The sequence below is a fragment of the Nematolebias whitei genome, chromosome 1 (genome assembly GCF_014905685.2).
Source record: "Nematolebias whitei isolate Nwh7 chromosome 1, NemWhi1, whole genome shotgun sequence".
NCBI classification, from domain to species: Eukaryota; Metazoa; Chordata; class Actinopteri; order Cyprinodontiformes; family Rivulidae; genus Nematolebias; species Nematolebias whitei.
In genome coordinates this window covers 53,222,951-53,249,760 of record NC_056498.1, presented here as the reverse complement: position 1 = coordinate 53,249,760, position 26,810 = coordinate 53,222,951, and the positions used below count along the sequence as shown (strand labels likewise).

At 39.1% G+C, this 26,810-nt stretch overlaps 1 protein-coding gene across 1 annotated transcript in view; it reads right to left on the bottom strand.

Moving 5' to 3' along the window:
- Positions 1-11,152: 11,152 nt before the first annotated feature.
- Positions 11,153-26,810, bottom strand: part of wdr27 (WD repeat domain 27) — a 62,878-nt gene continuing 47,220 nt past the window's right edge. Inside the window, exons 22-24 of the mRNA XM_037693197.1 lie at positions 26,454-26,581; positions 24,713-24,811; positions 11,153-11,266 (exon numbers count right to left, since the gene is read on the bottom strand). Of these exons, the coding sequence (XP_037549125.1) occupies positions 11,153-11,266; positions 24,713-24,811; positions 26,454-26,581 (341 nt within the window). The remainder of the gene's footprint in view (positions 11,267-24,712; positions 24,812-26,453; positions 26,582-26,810) is intronic.

The window sequence follows — 26,810 nt, the reverse complement described above, 5'->3', positions numbered from 1 at the left end:
GCTTTCTGCATAAAATATTGTGATGCATCTTCCTGCAAAGCTTCAGCCTCGAGTTAAAACTAGAATTGTACATTTCTCGTTAGGTTTTTCTTTCTGTTTTACTGGAGTTTATTGGAAAGTTAAAAATGAAGATAAAATTAAAAAAAACAGCAACAGTTAGATGGCAACCACCCAATATGAATAACATTTTAATAACTGCTCAGTTTAATAGGATTTTAAGCTTATGGCTGAACAATAAGTCAACTTTTTTTATGTTCTTTGCATTTGTTTATTTAACAGCAAAGGTAAAAGATTAGGAGGCACTTCTGAGGTTTATAAGTTTAAAAATAACAGAAGTTGAGACAAACATGCGTACAGATATGCATCCTAATTAAAACATTATACGAAAATGAAACACATCCAAATGTGCTGTTTATTCCACAGCTATTAGTCAGGAAAACATGAAATTGCCACTTTGAGTAAATAAATTCAGTCATAAAACAAAAGAATTTGCTAATGGCAGATGCTGAAACACTAATTTTGTTTAGCGAAGGGGCTGAGTTTGGCCGAGTGAGTTAATGCAGCCGAGAAAGATGCCAAGAGTTGATGATTTAGACTCACATGCCAAACTATTATCTTAACTCACCCTTGCACCTCGGTTTAATAGAGCCTGAGGAAGCATCTTAACCTCACAAAGACCCAGAGGGAAAACTTGATATAAACATTTCTGCAACAGAAATTTCCTAGTGCAGCTTTAGATTACACTTCCATTTACCTTTGGTTGTTTATTGTAGACACTAAATGTTCTTAAAGCACCACAGTTTAATTTAGAAATCTGGAAGCTGAAACGAGCTCCTGTTTTCTCCATATTTCCTGAAACTCCACAAGGGTCTTGTGTTGATTTATTGGAATGTTAAGCACCCGAGTGTTTATGCCTTGTTCCCTGGATGACACCATCTGCTACTAATCTGTATTCCTGTCATCGTCTGTACTGCGCTTTCTCTGGATGGGGTCCGATATGAAGACAGAGGCTTTTCAGACAGGAATACCTGTGTGGCTCCAGCTGGATTTCTCACCAGTAGTTATAACCCTTCAGCCTGCGCACGCTTCACAGTTACACTGAACTCTGCTGTCAGAGTGAGTTACCAAACACAGAGGAGAAGATGGAGTTAAGGAACTTACCAGGAAAACATATCTGTGGCAGTTCTGCCCTACCAGCTCCACGCAGCCACATCTGAGCACCAATCAGCAGCACCTGAGGATCATCGGCTTGATGAGCAAGAGGAGCATAAAAGGCTGCAGAGGACATTCAGCGGGCGCTGGAGCATTACCTGCTAGGGGTTGAATGACTACATAATTTTTAAATTCGACATTAACATAATAAAACTCGAGTAGAACTCGAGTACTTGATGACATCATAGGAGCTAAAGATACAAAAATAAATAAATAAATAAAACCGCAAAAAAGGTCATTATTTCCAAAAAAAGACCAACAAAAGATTGGGAGCATATATTATGCTCCTACCATTTAACATACTGCAAATAAGTCACAGGAAAACCTAAACTATTAGTTATTATTGTTCAGCTGCAAAAGTAAAAGAAACATGCAGCACGTCAAAATGAAACTAAAAACAGCGGGGCGGATGACCACCCCACACCACCGCCAGCTGTGTTGCGCATTAGGTTTAGTTTTAGAGATTAATATGTTTATAGGTTTTTATTGGTTTAGAGATTAATATTTTTTACTTTTCGTTTGTGAAACAAGGTCAGAGGAAGCTGGTTCTGGTTCAGTCGACTGGACCCGGTGTTACACCATATTCTGTGACCAGCAACAGTGCATGCAACACCGCCCCCTACAGTCACAATATACGGTGGTCACAGAATATGGTGTAACGCCGGTTCGCAACGAGCTCCAAACAGTCAGGAAGTTGATTCATTTTTTGTTTCCTTACGGTAGTTGAACCGGAAGATTCATCTTTAGTGAAATATTTCCATACTATTGATGCATTTCTATCTGTTTGCCAAGAATGGACCTGCTCCGCTCCATCTGTCTGCTTGGAGGAATCCATTTTGAAACCGCGCCCGGTGCGGATCACGTGACACGTGACGTAATTACGTAAAGGCGATGTAATGACGTCACCACGAACACTCGACGTGAAATTAAAAAAATCGATAGATGTCCTAGGAATCGATGTGTAGATTACTCAAGTAGTCTGTTAAAGCCCTATTACCTGCTAATGGTAGTTCTGTTCTAACCTTTTACTTGATAGTTAAACTAAACAGTAACAAATTGTATATTTCTCCGTGCTTTCAAAGTATAATCCTTGATATCCTACTGTTCCCCTGATTCTCTTCTGTGGACCTCAAGCTCTCCTGTGCCTCTATGCCTTCCTACAACTTGCCTGCCTCCTGTCTAGAGCCTTTGTTCTGATGTGCACCTTATTTGCCTTGGAACCACTGTATCAGCTCTCCCCACAACTGACTCCTACCCCTACCATAAGAAAGAGCAGCACCAACATTATCACCCTCTGCCGACAGACCAGTGACAATCGCCTTCTTCTACAGGGTTCCAGCTCCCTCCCTGGCACAATCCATTATGATTCCACTTTTGTAAATAAACACTGTAAACATATTTGAGTCTTGGTAATCTGTTCTCTTTGGTCCTTGTGTCTGGGTATAGCAGCAATCAATACAATATCAGGCAGTGATACATTGACATTGCAGTATTTTATTGTGTGACTTAAAACAACATTAGGAATGAATTAGACCACATTTGTGTTTGGATTTTGTACTTTACTACTTTGTCAACTCGTCCTAAGTAGTTAAATTGCAGGATCCAGCCATCATCCATCCATGGCTTGGGTTTCCCGAGTATCTTGGTTACTGTATTCTGCTACAGACCTCGACTGCTGACTACATTTCCTCATCTGATACTGTCTTTACTCTACTTTCCACGATTGTATTGGTAATTATTGTTGTCATGAGCTTGTGTTATTTTTTAAATTCCCATAGAATCTTCAAGGGGCAGCATGGTGGCACCTTTGATAGAGCTACTGCTTCTCAGCGAGACGGTCGCCAGATCAAATCCCAGCTTGGGGCCTTTCTGGGTGGAGTTTGCATGTTCTCTCCGTGCATGCGTGGGTTTTTTCCGAGTACTCCGATTTCATCCCACAGACCAAAAACATGCATGTTAGGCTGACTGGTAACTCTAAAGTGTCCCTAGGTGTGAGTGAGAGAGTGAATGGTTGTTTGTCTTGCTTGTCTCTATGTGTCCTTGTGATGGACTGGAGACCTGTCCAGGGTGTCCCCTGTCTCTCGCACAATGACTGCTGGATATGGGCACCAGTGACTGCCGTGACCTGACAATAAAGAAGCGGGTAAAAGCATAACGGATATAAACTACAACTGATCCAATTCCTGTGTCTGTCTCTTCTCTTCTCTCAAACCCTAACTGACTGAAGCCGAATGCTGCTGATCCTGAGCTTGGTTCTACTGGAAGTTTCTTCTCGTTAAAAGGGAGTTATTCCTTTCTACTGTCACCAGTGTGCTGCTCAATATGGAGGACTACAACAAAGTAATGATTTGACACAATGTGAAGATAGAGAACTTTTACTAATTGGCATTTAATCATGTATTGTATGTGACTGTTTTATAATAAGAAATAATCTGGTAGTGTTAGATATTTATCTAGACTGGTCCTGGGGTTTTTGATCTGCTCAGAGACTGGACTATAATGGAATTTTGACCAGGTTCTGACTGGTTTAAATGGGACCAGCAACTCTAAAAAGAGTCTCCCAGGGATTCATTAACCATCAAGAATAGAACCCATTTTGCTTGCTACATCACATAGAAAGGCTTTTGAAGCACCGTCTCATTTTTCCTTACACGCCAAACCACGTAAGATCATTGAGATCACACAGAGTCACGCCCCCTCATACACGTGACAGGTTGTGCTTCCCTTCTGTGAAGGAGGAGTCTAGGGCCTATAAATCAGTAATGAGACGAGGCATCAGCCCCTTCCAGTTCCTGATAGTGTCGAACTGTACTGGAGAGGCCAGCGCTGTAAACTGAAACCTTTTCCTACCTTGACTTTAATACAATTGGTAAAACTGAATTCACGTTTCCTTGATGTATTATAGTGTGAGTTGCCGATTCTGAGAGAGGTCTGAGCCGGGGGGAACGGCGTGGGCTGAAGGCAGGTCCTGTGTCCGAGAGGAGGCCTAAGGCCCACGGCTAGCAGCAGCTAACTGCAGTGACCAGTGACCCACAGCCAGCTCCCATCATAACACTAGGTAATTCTGGATTCATATTGGATTATTGACTTGAACTTGGTTTTTTTTATTTATTTGCATCGTGCACTGATTGATTTTCTGTTGTTAACTGGCAAATAAACTGAATCCAACTGAATAATAGAAAGTTAAATAAAAAGAGGTTTGTTTTCTGACTTTAATATATCGTTGCATATATTACCAGTGACATACCCCAGGTCTTATGTATGTAAATGAGCAATTTTGTCCTCTTCAACCACAACGAGACTGAAACCTTCAGAACTAATCTGGAAGATGAATGTTGTACTTACCTTTAATGTCACAAAAAATGTCAAAGTTGCTGCACACAGAAGTCCTCAGTATCCATGTTTTCATTATGACTTGTGGCAGATAATGATATTTGGAGATTAACTAAATAGGTGAACTGTAGCACTGTCACTGTACTTAATGCTTTACAGACTTTTGCAAAGTTTTTCTCTTTGGCTCTTTAAAGGATCTGCAGCAAAACTGACCTTTAAATATAGAATGGGAATACAGACCGATCTTGCTATAACTTGTTTTATGAAATAATAACACTTAATATATTATTTTGGATAAATGATTGTGCAAATATGTCTTTGCAGTTCAGATCAAATTCTAAATCCTATTACTTCAAAAGTAAAGAAAAAGATTATGTGTCTCCTGGACAGTTGGAGATTAACAACCCAAAATCCTATAAACTTTTTTCTGAAAAAGTGTTGCATGAAAATTGATTAGCATTTGGATGAAGTTACAAGTAGCCATTAATGGATTATACTTAGTTTTGGCTTCATTTGTCAGTTTTAGAGGCTTGGATAAAAGAAAAATGGCAAAGTAATTGATAATTTCTCTTTCCAAAGTTTTATGTTCGTCCAGATTAGACATTGCAGGAATGATATGTAATCTGATTCCATCAAAAATTTACTTTATTTATTATTTCATCAGTTATGAAATGCATCACTTTTAAATGTATTGCAGTACGGTAAATGCTTAAAAATCCCCCTCCAGTGACACTGAGTTCTTGCGGACTGTGCACGGCAGAGGTCTTTGGAGGTCTTCAGGGGATCATTAAACTGCATGTCCCTCATGATGCACGTCTCATATCACAAAACAACATCAAGACCAAGGCAGAGTCTAAACAAACATACTTTGACAGAAATGTGCAACTCTTTGTGTATGTGTCTACTGTCGAACGGCTCAGTGAAGGCATAAATCTGATGTTCTTGTTATTTTTTTATTTCCTCTGAAAGCAGACTAAGTTCTGTCAAACATATAATTAAAAAAAAAGAAATATTGCAAGAGATCAAACTATGAACCTAAGTCAAAATAAATGTACGGGTGTGGCTAATTTTAAGTATAAGCTCATTCTATACAGATGAGATCAATGCAGGGTGTGCGCACAAAATGACCTCACACAATCAAGGACTGTGTGCAAAATATTATAGTTTAACTTTGAAAAAGCTCTTGTTGTGTTCTTGTGGTAGTTCATTCAAGGGAACATACTGACTCACATTCCAGCACACAAATGGAGAAAGAGCATAGCGACATAAATTTACTCCAAAAACCATTTATATTGTTTTCCTTCATATTAGGAACACTAAAGCTCACTCAGCTTTGCCAGAATAAAACCGTCTCCGTGGCAGAAAAAATACATAATCATTTCATAAACCTTATTTAGACCCAATATGCCTAATCATAACATCAGTGTAGAGCTGGACCAGCTCTACACTCTCAGCAGGGTCCTGGAGGGTGCGTGGGAGTTTGCCTAACCAGTCTACATGTGCTTTGTGGACTTGGAGAAGGCGTTCAACCGCGTCCCTCGGGGGGCCCTGTGGGGGGCCCTGTGGGGGGTACTCTGGGAGTATGGGGTACCGGGCCCTTTGATACGGGCTGTTAGGTCCCTGTATGACCGGTGTCAGAGCCTGGTCCGCATCGCCGGCAGTAAGTCGGGCTTGTTCCCGGTGAGAGTTGGACTCCGCCAAGGTTGCCCTTTGTCACCGATTCTGTTCATAACTTTTATGGACAGAATTTCTAGGCGCAGCCAAGGTGTTGAGGGGATCCGTTTTGGTGGCCTTAGGATTGCGTCTCTGCTTTTTGCAGATGATGTGGTCTTATTGGCTTCATCCGATCGTGATCTACAGCTTTCGCTGGAGCGGTTCGCAGCCAAATGCGACGCGGCCGGGATGAAGATCAGTTCCTCCAAATCCGAGGCCATGGTCTTGAGCCGGAAAAGGGTAGAGTGCCCTCTCCGGGTCAGGGAGGAGGTCCTACCCCAAGTGGAGGAGTTCAAGTATCTTGGGGTCTTGTTCACGAATGAGGGAAAAATGGAGCGTGAGATCGATAGGCGGATAGGTGCAGCGTCTGCAGTGAAGCGGGCGCTGTACAGGTCTGTCGTGGCGAAGAGAGAGCTGAGTCAAAAGGCAAAGCTCTCAATTTACCGATCGATCTACGTTCCCACCCTCATCTATGGTTACAAGCTTTGGGTTGTGACCGAAAGAATGAGATCTCGGATACAAGCGGCCGAAATGAGTTTTCTCCGCAGGGTGTCTGGGCTCTCCCTTAGAGACAGGGTGAGAAGCTTGATCATCCGGGAGGGACTCGGAGTAGAGCCGCTGCTTCTCCACGTCGAGAGGAGCCAGTTGAGATGGCTTGGGCATCTGTTTAGGATGCCTTCTGGACGCCTCCCTGGTGAGGTGTTCCAGACACGTCCCACCGGAAGGAGGCCCAGAGGAAGACCCAGGACACGCTGGAAGGACTATGTTTCTCGGCTGGCCTGGGAATGCCTCGGGATTCCCCCAGAAGAGCTGGCCCAAGTGGCTGGGGAGAGGGAAGTCTGGGCCTCCCTACTTAGGCTGCTACCCCCGCGACCCGACCCCGGATAAGCGGAAGAAAATGGATGGATGGATAACATCAGTATTTGTGATAAGGATATCTACTGTGTAACTTCAATATGTGTGATCTTTGAAGGCAGTCTTTTTTGGGGGGGTTTCAATTAAAATATGTAGTCTGGAGAAAGAATAAATCAAATCCAGTAAAGTGGGACATATGGAAGATTTGAGAAATCTCCTGAAAACTTGCCTCAGGCTGAGGGAGTTAAGAACAGACAGTGAATCTGTGGATTTATCCTTCCATCATAAGTGTCAGCGTCACTTCATATGTCAAATACATTATCTTTCCTAATGGACAGGAGACGAGTGAAGCATCCTTTCCCAGAACGGTCAATTTTTCCTTAAGTCTAAACCTTGGTTGAAGGTTATAAAAGATCATCTGTAAGACTTTCTTCTTTTTTGTTTTCTGGAAAGCATAAAAGTAAGAGGTGTGAACTGACTTTGACAGGGAAAATCATTTCACAAACTTTTTCATCTTGTAATCATTGTTCTTGTAAAACAACAACAACAACAAAAAAAAGCAATGTGTCTGTGTTTACCTGGTTTTTATGGAGTGCCATTTGTAAAGTTACACCGTCAAAAATTAACAGCAGTATTTTGGTTTATTTAGCCTTTCATAAGAAAAAAATTAGTTATTTTTTCAAAGTCATATTTTCACCATGTTATTCATTTTATAAATGCCATAGTTCACTAACTAAATATTTAATTTACAAGCTAAATATTTAGTTTACAAGTAAAATCCTTAACCTGCAAGTTAAATATTTAGCTCCACACTAAATATTTAGTTTGCAAACTAAATGTTTATGTCCAAACCAAATGTTTAATTTACAAACTAAATATTTAACTTGCAAGTTAAATATTTAGTTTGTGAACTAAACATTAAGTGTAAATTAAACATTTAATTTACAAGCTAAATATTTATTTTCAAAACTAACCATTTAATTTCCATACAAAATATTTATTATCCAAGATATATATTTAATTTCCAAACTAAACATTTTAATTTCTAAGCTAAACATTTAATTCCTAAGCTAAACATTTAATTCCTAAACTAAATATTTAATTTGATAACTAAATATCTAGCTCAGACCTAAATATTTATTTTCCAAACAAAATATTTAATTTCCAAAATAAATATTTAATTTGCTAACAAAATATTTAGGTCAGACATAAATATTTAACTTGCAAGTTAAGTATTTAGCTTGTAAACTAAATATTTAGCTTGTAAATTAAATATTTAATTTGAACTATGACATTTATAAATGTATGGATAACATGGTGAAAATATGACTTTGAAAAAAATAACTATTTTTTTTCTTATGAAAGGCTAAATAAACCAAAAATATTGCTGTTAATTTTTGACTGTGTAACTTCACAAACGGCACTCCATAGAGTTTTGTTACCTTTTTATTACCTTTTTTAATAATCATCTTTCTTGTGTCAGGACAGTTACTCCTCATGGGGACCAGAACCCAGTCCTACTGTGGTGGAACATCTTTTTCAGAAGTTTGACTCCACCAGTATGCAGTCACATGTTGACATGTGAAAGACACTGAACCCCTCAATGCCTCTGATGTGTGTCCCATCGGTGTATGAATGTGATCTAAAGCACTGACTGGTCTTTATAAAATTATTGTTTAGATCATCTTTGCAGAGATGTACTAGAGTATTAATGTGTGTGTGGATGGGTAACCGAGGGCACAGGTTGTGTTGTAAAGTGCTTTGAGTAGCCTGGATGCTAGGTGCTATATAAGTACAATCCATTTACTATTTAGGTTTGGGGTTAGGTTTAGGGCAAAGGTGTGAATTGAGTTCAGGTTGGGATTGGGGTTAAACAATGGTAATAGTGGGATTATGGTTAAAATAAGAGATAGGATAAAATAAGATAGAACTTAATTGATCCCACAGGAAATTGTTGTGCCAGAGTTTTAGTACAAATGGAACATATCACACAAGATATAAAACATAACAGAATATAAAAATACCAGCAATTAAGTTCTAAACAGGTGCAAACGTGTGTGAAATGTTTTAATGTGAAAAACATTAAAGAGTTTATTGTGGTGCAGGATTAATTTTATTGTCCTATGTGTAGAAAAGGGGAGGAGTTGAAAAGTTTGATAGTCACGGGGAGGAAGGACTTCCTGTGGCGTTCTGTGGAGCACCTGGGTGGTCTCAGTCTACGACTGAAGGTGCTGTGGTAAGAGTCCAGTGTGGCATGCAGTGGGTGTGACGTGTTGTTCAGGATCTGGAGCAGTTTCCTCAGCATCCTCTGCTCAGACACCTCCGTCAAAGATTGCAGGTCCACTCCCAGAACTGAGCCAGCTCTCTTGATGAGCTTATCGAGTCTGTTGGCATCAGCTTTCTTGACCCTGCTGCCCCAGCACACCACAGCGTAGAAGAAGACATTGGAGACCACCAAGTGGTAAAACATCTGCAGCATGGTCCTGCAGATGTTAAAGGACCCGAGTATCCTTGGAAGACAAAGGCAACTCTGCCCTTTCTTGTAGAGGGCGTTGATGTTAGCTGTCCAGTCCAGTTTATTGTCTAGGTGGACCCCCCAGGTACTTGTAGCAGTCTACAGTGTTCACCTTAGTACCCTTGATGTTGATAGTGTTGGGGGGGATGATCTTTTTCCTGTAGTCCACCTGCAGCTCTTTAATTTTTCCAACGTTGAGTTGCAGGTGGTTCTGTCCACCACACCTCTGTATTCAGCTTCCTGGTCACCAGTGATGCAGCCCACAATGGCAGAATGGCCATAAAAACTAAAGTCAGGGTTGGGCTACAGAGATTAATGGATGTCAATACAATCAGAATCAGAATAAGCTTTATTATCATCGCACCGAGATACAACGACAACATGTACGTACAGCAAGATGGACGGAGTGCACTCTTGATAACCTAACGAGGAAAAAAAATACAAATGTGTGTGCGCAGTTCATGAAAATGCTATTTTATAAACCTTTACACAGCTGTCAAATATTCATTGTGTGGCTATTCATTAAGTAATATTATATTTCTGCCTGAAGAGCCACAAGCTGCACCAGAGGTGCTACAGCTAGTTGTTGCAGTTATCTATAATGCAAATAATTATGAAAATCAATATAATCAATCGAGTTATGAAAAACTGATGGCGAAGAGTCTTTTTTTTACATTGGAGTTGTTTTTAAATGGCTGCAGTCCACTTTGGTCTTTGCTTGGACCAAAGTTGATTCCTAAAACTGACTTATTTTCAGTGTGCTACTCTTAATAGCTAATTATTGGATGTACTGTTAGCTAAAATTGAACACAACTAAACAAGGAAACCTAAAAACTTATTTTCCATATAAACCTTACCTATACAACAGTATTACTGGGGCTCCAACAGATTTTCAACTGTACGATTAGACATCATTGTAGCAAATAGTGGGTTTTGATTGCGGTCCTCAAAAAGCTGTGGGTGGATTTGTCTTTAAAAACAGTAGGAGCATCTGTTTGTCTGGCAGCCACAAAGGTTGCACCCAGTTGATGTCATGATGCTCTGTGCTGATTTGCTAAACACTGGTCACAACCAGATATATAAAATACATCTGTTTCACATGCTTAACTATAATTTATGTGACCCTTGAGCATCCAAAGTGCTCAAGAGGTTGGAATTGTTTTTGGCAAATTTAACAACAGCTGAATAAAATTGAGCATTGCATCATGTTATTGTGGTGAAATGGATCAAAGACACTGAAGCTAAACACTGGCATTCCTTTGAATTTCGGTCAGAGAGAAAAACGTATAAACAGGGAGACTGAGATGAGGAAGCCACAATGTGAGCATCTCTTGAAAGTTTCAGTTTACTCCTTGTATGTTTTAGGAGAACATTATAAAATAGATGCCTTTATTTTCAGTCATAAATGCTTTTATATTTCTTTGAAACAAGGAAACAAAAAAATATTTATTTATTTTTTTTACTGCTGGTGGGCTCCAGCTGCCTTAATGAAAGCTGCATGGTCTTCGCAGCAGCCCATCGTAATTATGCAGTCATGTTGGGGAAGCAATGCAAAGCAGCAGTGGTGTCTCGAGACAAATGGGACCCGGTGCCAGATTGAAACAGCCTTAGCTTCCCGTCCAGGGTTCCAGTTAAGAGCTAGGAGGGAGAGAGAGAAGAAGAAAAAAAAACAAAAACAAAAAGAATGACATCATTGTCAACCTTTACACTTTTGCATGAACTTTTTTAACACTCTCTTTTTAATTACAGCTCAATATACAAAGGACTAAGCTGCATTCTAACAGCATTCATATCAGTTATTTGTCATAAAATATCTAAAGTTTGTTAAATAACTTAACAAAACTGTATTGATCATAAAGGTGCTAATCATTGAAAACCAACAGTTAATTAACTGTTTATTAATAAATGAAATATTGAATAAGTAAACTAACGTTCTGCGAACAACCCAGCATTGACAAACACAACAGCAGTAATTTCTGGATTATTTATGACGAACTTTCCGTCAGGCAAAAGTGCAGATGACAAAGAGGAAGGATTACCTCAGCTCTTCCACAGCCAACAGCGTCAAGAGCAGTAGGAAGCCGGCCATTTGGGTTCAGAATGAGAATTATGTACATATTTTAGTCAGCGATAGCTCACCAGAGAGTTAGGAAATGGCTACAATGTTTACTTTTTTCAAGCCATTGTGAAAACGATTCTAACCAGTTTTATCCCATTTAAATCCAAGCGTTCATGTAAAACCTCTGACGGCACTTCACGGTGTAAACGGCTACAGCAATCTTTAAAGCTGAAAAACAATTTAACAAACTGCAACATCCAGATATAGATGGACCACCATGAGCTTAGATCATTATTCTTTATAGTGATTGCAGAGATGGTGACTGATGGTTTTAAAGACAGTCTTTGTGAAGTAAACTTAAACAACAGGATTTGGGAGGATTTGCAGGGCAGTGATAAAAACCACATTTGGACAACAATAGTCCAACATTTTTTTCCATGTACTAAAGCAGTTTTACGCAGAAGAAATGTTTTACTGGCAAACAGATGCCTGGGCTGGGAAAGGAGGTCACACTAGTTGAGGTCTGAGCACTACTCAAGCGCCATAAACTGGAGTGGATTAAATCTAACTTTGGCGGGTGAAAGTTGTAGTCCCTTTTCTATACTCGATTAAATTAAATTCAGTTTTATATAGCACCATATCACAACAGAAGTCACCACAGGGCACTGAACAGAGACATTCATATATATAAAAAACAAGTTAACACTATTGATCTGAGGAGCAGACTGCTTTGAGTTTAACTCCATCACAGAACTCTCATCTTGCACAAGCACGAAGGCGACAGTGGAAAGGAAAAACTCCCTCATGAGGAAGAAACCTTTAGCAGAACCAGGCTCAGGACAAGCGGCCATCTGCTACGACAGGCTGGGTTTGAGAGGAACAGGAAGGAGGAACGGATACACAATGGCAGGTCGAGAGTCACATAAGATAGAAATATCAAATGAAAACTATCCCATCCATCCATCCATCCATCCATCCATCCATTTTCTTCCGCTTATTCGGAGTCGTGTCATGGGGTAGCAGCTTAAGTAGAGAGGCCCAGACGTCCCTCTCCCCAGCCACTTGGGCCAGCTCCTCCAGGGGAATCCCGAGGCATTCCCAGCCCAGCCGAGAAACATAGTCCCTCCAGCGTGTCCTGGGTCTTCCTCTGGGTCTCCTCCCGGTGGGACGTGTCTGGAACACCTCACCAGGGAGGCGTCCAGGAGGCATCCTAACCATAGATGAGGGTAGGATCATAGATAGACTGGTAAATTGAGAGCTTTGCCTATTGACTCAACTCTCTCTTCACCACGATAGATCAGTACAGCACCTGCTTCACTGCAGATGCCACACCTATCCGCCTATCGATCTCTCTGAAAACTACTCATTTGTAAAAATTCTAGGAATGCACGATATTGGATTTTTGGCCGATATCCGATATGCCGATATGTTAAAACTTATTCGGCCTATAACCGATGCCGATACCAATATTTTATATATGTTCCTTTGTCAGAACATAGCCCTCTTATTTAGGCTTATTTGCTACAAAAATTGTGCAGCAGCTGTAAGAGCTGGTGACATATATTCAGTAACAGCCATATAATATGCATAGCACTTTGACTTATATTAAATTAAAAGTGTTAAATGTAATTTATTAGCATTGGTCACCTGTGATGCTGTCTCACTTGTGGAAGCTTGTTCTGGGTTCCTAGCTGCAGTGTGGGATCCACTGCACTCCTGTGCATGAATGACAGCCTTATTAAGTTCAAAGTTTTTTGTCTATCCATTGTGCTGTAAGACTAATCATGCTAACGGAGCTAACACAACATCCAAATGTCTGTGGTAAAACTCACCCAACAAGTCATGCTATCGGCTAATAGTGTCTCAATGATGTAGGAAATGATGGCTTGTAACTCAGGTAACGTTACGTTGGAAAAATATCTCAGACCGCGGACAATGCAGCGAAGCTCAACGTAGTACATAAATCTTCGGAATCTGCCATCCTCACCAATGAAAAATAAAACTTCCACGCAGCCGACATTTTGAATTTTTCAGAATGTCGGCCGTGAGATTCATTAGGTGTGCGTGACATCATCGTGTTGCGCTGCCACTGCAACGTCATCATGTTGTGCTGCAACATCATCATGTTGTGCGGCCGCTGCAGGCAAAAACAATATCAGCAAGTTATTTTAATGGAATGGCTGATGTCCGATATTGAAATTTTATGCTAATATCGGCCGATACAGATACCATGCCGATAATATGGTGCATAACTAAAAAAATCATTTTAAGAAATTAGGCCAGTTTGTCCTCCAGTAGTCTAAGCCTATGGCAGCATGACAAGCCAACCACAACTATAGGATTTATCAAAAAGGAGTCTTAAGCCCAGTCTTAAAACTGGACAATGTGTCAGCCTCACGGACAGAAACTGGAAGTTGGTTCCACAAGAGAGGAGCCTGATAACTGAAAGATCTTCCTCCCATTCTGCTCGTGGAAACTCTAGGAACCACAAGTAAGCCTGCAGTCTGAAAGTAAAGTGCTCTGTTAGGAAAATATGGGACAATAAGATCTGTAATATAAGATGGAACTAGGTTGTTGAAGGCTTTGTAGGTTAGAAGTAAGATTTTGAATTGAATTCTGAATTTGACAGAGAGCCAATGTAGAGAAGCTAAAACTGGAGAGATATGATCTCTCCTACTAACTGCCATTAAGACAGCAATATTTTGGATCAACTGAAGGCTTTTTAAAGAAGTTTTCAGACACCCAGATAACAAACCATTGCAATAGTCCAGTCTAGACTGTATAAACAGGACTGCCATGAAGGTCAAACTCAAGCGCATTTAAACAAAAATAATCAGCCAAGTAAGCAAAAGAACACGATGTAGGCTTGTGTTGGATAATCTAACATATAATTTCCTTTTATTTTAAAGAATCCATACTATTCTCCAGTTCTGCAACATTAATCAGTAGTTAAGTTGTTTTGGTCCTGTCCTCAGGCTGCACAAGAAGTTATTAAAAACTTAAGGGGGTCAAAGATTAGCTTCACCGGAAACCACAGCCTTGCTTATCAAAGGCAAACCAAACCATTATCATCTGGTTATTTCACCAGCTAAAAGTAAACACTGTTCTTTATAAATAGCTCATAGAAATGTGAATTTACCATTTTTAAATTATACGTCTAGGTGAAAATGTCTGCATTACAAAAAATAAAGTTTCTGTCACTTTTACTTTTTTTTAAATGAAACAAACAAACAAAACGATTAAAATTGAGGTTTCAGTGAATCTAAATGCTAGAAGACAGAGCTCTTTGCAAACTTATTTATTTGACTATAAAGAAAGGGGTCATGAAGAACCACCACAAATGCCCCACATCTAAGAAACACTGTTCTCATATTGGTTCTGTTTAAGGACCTAATGTCAAATGTTCTCATACAAGTTGCTTTGAGTCTTTTATAAGCACGTGTTAAACTTTTTTCAAAGCATTTTTTTTGTTTTTCAGTTTTAAATATCGATGGACACGCACAAGATTGTTGGCTCTATATACTTTATGATTTTTCAGATTTATTGTATTTTCCTTTATCAAAGTAACGAAAAATCTTTGAGAATTCTAAGTGAAATCAGACTGAGAATTTGCAAGGAACACTTGTTACATAATCTGAGTTATTGAGGACCATGACAGCTTAATACCCTCGAGAGCAAACCGTAAATCAGTAGTTCAAAGTAAGAATATATGAGACATTTAAACATGCAATGTGGATTTGATTTTCAGAAGGCACTGGTCTCAAACATGGATATGTTGGATAAAAGAAAATGTTCCTTTTGAGTCTTACTAGAGTAACGAAAATACAAGTGTAAAAAAACAATAAAAATTAAGCAAAATTTGAGAAACCCTCCAAAAAACGAGGTTCGGCAAGCTCAGAACAAATTAAAGTCCTAGCAGTCCTTGAAGGATAATGTGATAATGTGAATTGATGATCCACCAACACACTGCAGGTCAAAGTTAGTTAACATATTTTACACAATCTGTCAGCTCTCAAAATATGTGTTAGCAATGACTCTCTGCTAACACTGCTAACACACTAATGTGTTTGACACAACAGTGTAACTTCGTCTATTTAACAGTCACTAATCGTTCCACAAGGCTCCGTTTTAGGACCCACTCTTTTTACACTTTATATAAATAATGTAGGTCAAAACATTCCTGATGCCTCCTTGCATCTCTGTGTTGACAATACAATTGTTTATTGCTGAGCTAACACAGTTGCCAAGGTTTTCCAGCTTCTACAGTCTGCATTTGACATCGTTCAGTCAGACTTGTTCCGTCTCAAACTGATGCTAAATGCTGATAAAACCAAAGGGGTGTTGTTTTCAAACAGAAAATTGGTAACAGTAACTCTTCCTCCTATCTCATCCACACATGGTGTTCCTATTGAGTTTGTGGATTCTTACAAATACTTGGGAATTTTAATTGATACACTGCTTGATCTTTTTCAGAAATATATCTTGCTTAACCCTGAACGCCAGGAAACACCTTGTAGCCGCTACTTTCCTACCAGCCATTGATTATGGTGACATTATTTACACAAATGCCCCAGCCAGCTCCTTGCAGATGTTGGATGCTGTCTACCATGGGGCACTAAGAATCATAACTGGTTGTAACTACCATATCCATCACTGCACTCTGTTCTCATTGGTCAGTTGGTCATTATTATCTACATGTAGGTTCTCATACTGGTTCATTTTCATCTATAAAGCACTCCTTGGTCTTCTGTCTTCTTATGTTTACTCCCAAATGTCACGTTATCAGTGCAGTTATGGCGTGCGCTCTCAGGGATTCATTACCTGCAGCGTTCCCTCAGTGCGAACTGAACTTGGCAAAAAGGCCTTTTCTTTCTCTGCTCCTGTAACCTGGAACACCTTGCAAATAGATCTGAAGCTATCCATTTTGATTCCTTTAAGGGATTTTAAACATTTGATAATGTCAATAGAAATAGAAAAGCAAATATGTTCTTGTTTTTAGTATTTTACTTGTTTTATATGGCACCTTGATTTGACTGTGTTTATAACTGTTTATTTGATTTTAATTGCTTTTTGTTGAATTATTGTTGTATGTACTTTATATGTTATCTGTCAAAAACAGGTCTCTCTGTAAAATGAGTCCTCATGACTCAATTAGACTAACATGTATAAATAAAGGCTGAATGAAAAAAACACCCCACCAAATTTTAACAATATGTATAAAACAGGTTGAGTTATAACAGAAATATTAAACATATTTTTTATCTTGTTTTAAAACAAGTTGTTTGAAGTGGAAAATATGCAGTTACAAAATAAACTTGTACTTTGATTTCAATAAATCAGTTATGTCAATAAAAAATGTATTTGTCAGAGTTACATTAGTTTCTTAGACTCAAAGAAAAAAATACCTTGAATGAATATTTTGAAAATTTTCAAGGCAAAAGGTGCCATTATTAACAATACTACAACAGCTGAAAATATTACTGCATGTAAGACATTCTGCATGTCTACAACAGCATCTCCACTAACTCAGGAGCCAGGCAGAAGGAGAAATCCCACACAGGACAGGCTCTAGAGCAATGTGGATATCCTAACTGGGCTTTTCTGAAAGCAGAGAAGAAACCCAAACAGGACTCCAGCCAGCCATCAGGTGAAAAGGAGGAACCCAGACCCAGACCGGCAGTGGTCATTCAACTTTGTATATGTTGAGGGAGTTTCAGAGAAACCAAGACGTTTATTTTATAAACACAATGTCCCAATGGCTTTTAAACCCCAAAATACATTATTGCAAAGACTTGTCCATCCCAAAAATCCAGTCCCCCGGCACAAACAGAGTAATATTGTGCATGCTGTTCAGTGCGAGGAGGGTGATCAGTCTTACATTGGGGAAACTAAACAGCCACTGCACTGGTGAAGATCCTCAGTCATCCAGGACATGGTAAATTCAAAAAAGTTCAAGACAAAAACAACTGGACTTTATTTGTAACAGAAAACGTTTCGCTAGAAGCAAAACGTCTTCTGTTACAAAAAAAGTCCAGTTGTTTTTGTCTTAAACTTTTTTGAAACAGCCACTGGCCTAAAGGATGGCCAAGCACAGAAGAGCAACATCATCAGGCCAGGACTCTGTGGTTTACACTCACCTCCAGGCAAGTGGTCACTCGTTCAGGGATGAAGATGTTCACATCCTGGATAGAGAGGAACGATGATTTGAGAGAGGAGTAAAGGAGGCCATCTTTGTGAAGAGAACTTGTCCATCATTAAACAGGGGCGGAGGCCCCCGTGTCCAGTTGTCCCCTTCTTAAAAGGCTGTTATTGCAAGTATCACTCAGCCCTCTTTGTATAGCAAACAGCCATCAGGGCACTAACGGTCAGTCGTTAGGCTGATGGTCCTCCTTTTGCATGTGAACAGTTAGTTTTGGCCATCATCAGCAAACTAGTTGATCCACTACAAGAAGGTGCTGCTTTTAAGACCATTTGTTGCAGCTCCTCAGAATGAAGTCTTTTGGATAAAAGACCAACTTATATACCTGGATTATTAAGCATGCATCAGGGACGTTATAACAGAATATATAATTTCTCTTGTTTCAGTCTCAATCTGATGTCACATTTTGAATCAAAAGGCAAAGCAGGTGTTGCATTTGTTGTTTGGACACAAGAGGAAAGTGTGTACTCTGAGTCTTTCATTCTTCTTGTAAGTATTTCCGTCTGTGAAAGTGAACATAAAATACTGTGTTTTGTACTTCCACTTAGGATAAAAACACAAATCATATCATAATCCAACAAAGAAATTAAATGTGCACGTCTACTTTATGTGACGGTATCACAAACAGTTAAGTCACTGTGAGGTGTGTTAATCCTTTATTTTGTTTTACTTTACTGAATTTTCAGGCTAACTTGACCAGCAAGCTATGCTTGAGTTAGTGAGAAAGGCAAAAATAAATTACATTCTCCATGAAACATGGCATCAATTCAGCATAGTTGGAACATCAGTAAGGTCACTGCCTGGAAGCGCACGGCGTTGTTGGCACCAAATAAACATTTTCAGTATCACTTCAGCTACAAATCATTTTTACAAGTAATTTCTAAATAATATGGTCTGCTAAAGATTAAGAGATGTAAATCTTAGGTAATGTCTCCACATTTTGTGTTGCCCCACCAATAATAAAAACCCTGAGAAGAAAATTCTATGTATTTAAATAAAGGCTTTACCTTTTGTCAACAAAATATACCAAAAAACAAGTAATTAATTTGTTGTCAACACATTTTTAATAATTTTACCTCAAAAATAACTTTTTAACAATTACTGTAGTGTGGCCCTGTGCTGAAACTCTGGCTTAAAATCAAGTGACTGCTTCTACGTCCAAGTGGATCCCAGTTAGGGAGAACAAATCACCCTACAAATGCCAAAAGGCCACAAATGAAATGATGCATAAGAGGGGTCTTTTGGGACACCAGCTGCATTTTTGGTTTTCCTGGTCTTATCCTCCATATGCCATCTTGTATCAAAGATGATACAAGATGACATATGGAGTAGTGCTAAGCATGGAGGTCTCTGAAATGATTCGCTCACTGTTCGTCCAAATTTGGATGATAGTGTGTGAACTTTTACACGCAGCTGTTTGTGTCAGTAGGTGGTCAAGTTTCTGCACGAATTCCAACAGTCCAGATCAGAGCCATATTACACGAAGGAGCTCAGTAACAGTTCATATAAACACTAAACACAAGTCAAACAAATACATTTACTATCAATGGATTTTTCCCCCTCCATAGCTACCGAGTAAGAAAAACAAATTCATCTTCTCAACTGCATTTTGACATTAAAGGCCTAGAAATTCTTGAAGCCGTAGATTTAAACTAGAATCATGATATCTTTACATTATACGTAGCCGGCATAAACACAAAGTGAACAAGAAACCTGTCAGTTTATAACCACAGAAAGGACTTTAAAACTCCTTTAGGAAGGTAATTCAAGGCAGAGTGTAACAAAAGAATGTGCTGCATGTTCCCAGACAGCTTAATATAAATTTTGGAATGGGCACAAACAAAAGGGGAAGGCTGTATGAAAGAATCATGCAGGTAGGCCAAGGAAGAGGTCAACGCATCAGGACAGAGAAGTGAAAGCAATATGTATTGAAAATAGACGTATTCTTTGTTTTCATTTCAAAGGAAATGAAAACCAAATGTGAAGGACAAGAATTTATTGTTTCTGACTGTACTATAAAAAAAAATTGGCTGAAGAAAATGAGATTTACATACTGAGAAGCCAATTCTGATCCATCATTAGGAGGATCTAACTCAAGATATTGTTTATATCTTATTATCGTACTTGATGCCGTACACGTCGCATCAGTTCAAATATGTCTAATAAAGTGGTCATAAATAAGTCGCTTCGCCGTATAAGTTCCATCTATTATGCATCACCGCTGATGAGTCGCGTTTGTTACGCATCACCGTTGACTACCCAGAAACGTGGGCCGGCGTTGTGCCAAAAATCGATTGGCTGCCAAATAGTGGACGCGAAAGCGTGCACGGGAGGACTTTTACAAGAATTTAATAAGATTAACACTTAAAAACAATTTTTGTTTGCTTGAAATTATGGTAAAATGTGTCTCAGCTGAACTTTTCCTTAATAAATTCACTTTAATGGTCAAATCAGCTGCATTTCACCTGGGCGGCGCGGCGAAATGCAGCTGATTTGACATTTGCTCCAGAAGTTTCGGAGCGAGACAAAGGTGACTTTGTATGGCAAGCCAAGTGTCTCATTAATAGCCATTTTACCTATTAATGAGACACTTGGCTTGCCATAATAGTCGAGGGCCCTCTAGCAGCTGAAAATGGTAGTGTTGAATATTTTCCATGTCAGAATGAATGAAATGGTCAGATCTCAGACAAACATTGGGTTATAGATATGGGGAAAAAAAAAAACATATATTAGTCGCTTTGGGTGTATAAGTTGCAGGACTTGCAAATTTATGCCAAAAAATGTGACTTATACAGCAAAAAATATGGTAATATTGTTGGGTATTGGAGTTAAATATAATAATAAGCAGCAACAAGTATAAAAAGAACCAATTTTACAACGTAAGTATAATTATGTGCAACGTAAGCATTGATACACAGAGTTGAGAAGTTTTAAGGAAGTAAGAGGGTGCATGTCTACAAATGGCACCAGTAATAATATGAAAACAACTAATACAGTGGTGGACTTCAGGAGAGGGTCTAACCCTGTCCCTCCTCTTCATAGGAGAAGCAGTGGTGCAGGTGAAAACAGTCAAGTAATTGGGGCCTTCACTTGACCAGTGACATCATGTGGTGGAGAGGGTTCAGACATTTTTCACAACAGTCTGAAATGGGAACTGCTCTGAGGCTGACAAGAAGGTGCTGCAAAGAATGATTTCAATCAAACTTGGGTAATGATTGACAACTGCCTCCCTGCTAAAAGAGCCAGAGCTGACTGGTCTGTGATTTTTAAAGTAGGGCGGAATATGTAGATGAAAAATGAGCGGAAAATTTGCATGATATTACTTGTCTGTTTCTTGAGTTAAAAAGTTCTCACAGCAGCTAATATGGAGAACATCTGGGTATGAAAAGTGGATAAACTTAAAGGTGAGCGTAGGTTGGAGACATTTTTTTACCTGCATTTTATAAAATGTAGCAATGCAGCTATATTGTCAAGATGTCACAAGGCACTAAGCTACTTTACATATACAGTATTTTTTAGCTAAAGTGGAATAATGTAGATATATAATTATGCAGGTTTAATCAGATAAGAACCAATTCAGTGTTGTCAAAGTGACCTTATTCAAAAGTGCCCCCCCCCCAAAAAAAAGTATTTGAACAAATCAAAATAAACTGACTTTACCTTTATCATACAACACATGTTGTGTCTGAGTGAATGATCAAATTTTACAACTATGAACAAAAACTAAACCTGTTTGAACTTTTAACTTCTCGCATTATTTCTATATCCTATCCAATTAAACAGAACGTGCAGAAGAAGGGATGTAGACCAAACATGCACTGACTGATGAAGTGTGTCTTCAAACTGTGCAGGTTAGTGAAGCCAATATGTGGCCATGAACCAAAGTTTCCACTTGAAAAATCGAACAACTGATTGTATCAGTGCTGTGTTGAAAGGTTTCACTGAACAGAGTTCTACAGATGGACAGGAAGATTTAAAACATGTGCCTCGTGTCAATACGAGGGACTGACAGGTCTCGGGAGTCATCCTGCAGAAGTTTGGTTACTGTGTACTTCAAATATTTCACAGACTAATCTACTTGTGCTCCAAATAAAAACATTGGAAACATGTTGGACAGAAATTGTTACTTCGTTATAAACAATAATAAAACTTCTAATGCAAACACTGAAGGATGATGGAAGTAAAGAAAGCAAAAAAAAGTTCATCCCATGAAGTAAAATTCAAAGAGGACAGAAGTCGTGTCTTTGTTTTTTGACTAGTCTGCCAAACATTTCAGACTTTCTACTGGAATCTTCCAGTTTTTGTTGATTAAAACAGTTATGCAGCTAATTAAACAAATTGATGAGAGAAATACACACCAAACTTTTCAGATAATTGTACGACAAATGGTTTGTTGTTTAACCTTAAGTGAGAGTTTGAGATTTAAACAAAATGATCATGTTCAAGGAAAACAAAATGCATTAAAATGTAGTGTAGTGTAAAATGTAGTGTGTCAAAATGCTAAATACATTGGGTTTGTATTCATAAATGTTCTATGAAAACAAATAATAGCCAAGATTAAGTGTGAGAAAATAACCACTAAAACACCAAAGTTCATGCTCAATAATCCAGGTATAAAATCCAACAATCAGGTCATCTAGACAGTTTCTGTATCTTTTTGCTGAGACGTTTCGTCCTCCATCCGAAGGACTTCCTCAATCCGAGAAGCCACCAAACAAAACTGATTCCCACAAACAGTATACTTTATTGTGGGAAGAAAAAAAAACAGTTTGTTGGTGCTAAGATGGCCTCTGGGGCCCACCCTCTCCTCTGGGGCCCACCCTCTCCCTCGTCAACTCCTTTGAGACAGTCATGCCAAAGTGGTTAAAAACTCCAAAGTTCATGCTCAATAATCCAGGTAGAAAATCCAACAATGTTCAGTCAGGTCATTTGGACGATTTCTTTCTTTTGTTTTTGCTGAGATGATTCGTCCTTCATCCAAAGGACTTCTTCAATCCGAGAAGCCACCAAACAAAACTGATTCTGTTTTTTTCCACTATGGAGTATGCTGTTTGTGGGAATCTGTTTTGTTTGTTGGCTTCTTGGATTGAAAAAGTCCTTTTGGATGAAGGATGAAACATTACAGCAATAAAAAAAAGAAACCATCCAGATGATCTGACTAGTCATTAAAATAGTTTATACAGCTGAAGGCACACAGTGATACTTGTTAAAAGAGAAAAGTTCATACATTTCACAATGCTTGTAATGTTTTTAATTTGTGTGAAAAGATTATGATTTCGAGGACATGGCTTCTAAAGTCCAGCTTAAGTTAAGCCCCAATAGAGGCGTCTGCATCCTATTTCTAACATTTTCAAGTTGACAATCAGCAATTCTATGTGTTGATGCACAATCTGGTGTGGAAAACAAAACGACAAGGAAAGTTGAAGCAGGCCATACAGAATCCTGCACTTAAAAACAGGGAAAAAGTATCCACACTGTCATGCTGTTTGCTTTTTAGAAATACTTACATGCTGAGGTTATTTTATGATGTAGTCTTCTTATAATAAATTATACTAAAGTCTCTGATAGAAGTTCTTTGACGTCACTGCCCTGAAAGTCCAAACACTAAACAGAGAGGATAGTCTGAGCCCAGATATGTGACCTCAGCCTCAGGACATCATTCTTTCAGTTTAAACTCTTGGCCTCAGACACATTTCACCTCTCGGACTAAAGTCCTATCCCCCAGTCTCAGGGCATTCACACCAGGAGCTACTGTTTGTCCAGACACATTATGTGATGGAGGGGTATGGTAAAGAAGCATGGCTATGTGCTTGTTGGATCAGGCAAACTTTAGTGATAATGTTTCCAAAGAGTTCAATTCAGAATAAATTTACAGTTCAAGTAGTTGATCACTTTGTGGGTACATGTTTAACATAATAATCAAACATAAATGGAAGTTAGTAACATTATCCAGACTATGGTGGGTGGGGAAAAAAGTAAAGCAACTTATTTCCCTAAATATCAAAGTTCATGCTCAATAATTCAGGTAGAAAATTCAACAAAGTTCAGTCAGGTCATCTGGACAGTTTCTTTTTTTTGTTGAGACGTTTCTTCCTTCGTCCAAAGGACTTCATCAGTCCGAGGAGCCACAACAAACTGAGCCCCGCAAGCAGTACACCCAGATAGTGGACCAACCAGTTTGTTGGTGATAAGATGGTTTCTGGGGCCCGCCCACTCCCCTGTCGACTTCTCTGAGGCAGTCATAGCCAAAGTGGTTCAAAACAGAATCCTGATTAAGTCCTTTGGATGAATGACGAAATGTCTCAACAAGAAAAGAAACCGTCCAGATGAACGGACTGAACTTTGTTGGATTTTCTTCCTGGATTATTGAGCATGAACTTTGATGTTTTTAACCACTTTGGCTATGGCTGCTTCAGAGGAGTCAATGGGGGAGAGGGTGGACCCCAGAAACCATCTTATCACCATCAAACTGGTTGGTCCACTATGTGGGTGAGCTGCTTGTGGGACTCAGTTTGTTGTTGCTCCTCGGACTGATGAAGACCTTTGGATGAAGGATGAAACGTCTCAAAAAAAAAAAAAAAACATCTAGATGACCTGACTGAATTTTGTTGGGCTTTTCCCCACAAGTTACAGTGTTATTGTTGATTCTTAAGAAGTGGGAAGTTCTCGAAAAGAAATGTTCCTTCTCTTCACACTGCCATTTTGTGTGCAACTAAAGCAATAAATAAGCACATATGTTACTCTACTTTAGTAGGTTACAAAATGCAAAACAGTTATGCCTTATTTAAATGGAAAGACTAAAACAAATCAGAAGGAATCTTCTTACCTCTGGTGTAGCAGGATTGAAGGCTACGCTGAGCACCGTGTCTGAGTGTCTCTGAAGTTTGTGGAGGTAGGTGCTGCTACGGATGTCATAAACATAGGCCTGCAATAAAAGACATGGATAAAGGTTTGAGCTGTTCTTCTTCCTAATCTTTTTTGGCAACTACCTTCAGGAGGGGTCACCACAGCGAGCAAAATTCACAGGATTGATTTGGAAATTGTTTTACACCGATTGCCATTCCTGATGAAACTATGCTCAAACCTGCATCAATTGATTTAGCATTTGAGCATTTATAGACTGTGTTGTCCGACTGAGTGCACCATTTTGTGTTTTATCAATCCCAACCAAATGCTTTTAAAGCACATTTGTGTAAGTGTCATAAGCAGAGATCAAAACAGATGTGGAGATGTTTTTTTTACCAGTAGGCGACACGTGAGACTCTTGCAAATGTTTTGAATTATCTTCCTCGAAAAAAAAAGCTGTTTTAAGAGGTTCTTGGGAAGAGTGATCCCAATGGCATACAAATGTGCAATGCCTAAAAAGAGGGTAAAATACTGGAAGAAACAAATACATTCTAAAAATAGTTAAAATATAACAGCTGAGGATGACACATTTGTCATTTTTTATAAACAATAACTGAATTGTAAAGTGATGAAGTATCAAAACTGAACCACCTGACATATGTCTTTAGCAAAAAAGTATTACTTTTTTCAAGAAAGTGATCAATGACAGATTAAAAAAATGTAAAATAAGATGGTTAAGTAACACCTTTTTTCTCAGGTGATATACATCCATCCATCCGTTAACTTTTACCAGCTTCTTCCTTTCCAGGCCACGGGGGTCATTGGTGCCCATATCTAGCAATCACTGTGCGTGAGACAGGGGACACCCTGGATAGGTCTTCAGTCCATCACAGGGACACATAGAAACAAACAAGACAAACAACCATTCACTCTCTCACTCACACCTAGGGACAATTTAGAGTTACCAATCAGGCTAACATGCATGTTTTTGGTGTGTGGGAGGAAATTGGAGAACCCGGAAAAAACCCACACATGCACAGAGAGAACATGCAACTTCACCCAGAAAGGCCCCCGGCCGGGATTTTATCCAGCGACCTTTTCGGTAAAACACAATAGCTCTACCAACTGAGACACTGTGCCCTATTGCATTTATAAGAAATTAAATCATATTCCAGAAAAATTCCTTTTGGCTCATGCTTTTTGGAAAAAAAAGTAATACAATCTGGGCAGCCCTTTTAGAGTGTTCACCTTCTTTTTCCTTCATGATTGCTTTTTGATATATTAAGACAAGTACAGATGTGTATGGCTTACAGAAGTCTCAGGGCAGCTACAAATAAATGCAATGGAGCGTACCACGTCTACTCTTCCCTTTTCCCTGAAATGTTGGAGATGTCGGATGTCAACAGAGATGTTCTGAAATGTACATGCTGTGCTGAATCCCAATTATTAATAATAACAAGCCAAATGCATATATTATTCCTCTGCTTTCAACAAAGTCATAAAGCAAGGAAAAAGTGATGGAAAGGGAAGAGGAGGCTGCCTTCTGAAAATGTTTTAAAAGCAAGTGCATGTGAGGAAAAGCAATTAGAGTACTGCATAGATGTAAATGATGAGCTTGAGTCCTTCAGTGTCCAGATAAAAAAGACAAAAACAAATGGCTCTCAACTTAAACAAAAGTGAAACTACTAAAGATACCAAACTGTTTGCCTGCCGCTTTGGACCTTGATGAGATCTGGTTGCATTTTAATAGCAGCGTGAACTTCTGTGATGAAGTTCAGCAGCCGGATATGAGAAAACTGCAGAGCCACAGAAAGTGCTGGCAAACGGACAGGAAACTCCAAGTCTGGGACTGAAAGAAAGATCTGAGGAGAGAAATCAGAGGGAGTGAGGGGAGAGTACATTATGTATGTAAGAGATATGTATAATGTGAGGAGGTTAGACCATTTGGACTTTGTACACCACCGAGTAAAAATAGGTTGTGCTAGCACGGTGGTTAGTGCCTGTCAAGACTCGAGGAACCCAGATGGAGCGAAACCAGAAAAGACAAGACTTGGTTAGAAAACGTAGTGATGTTTATT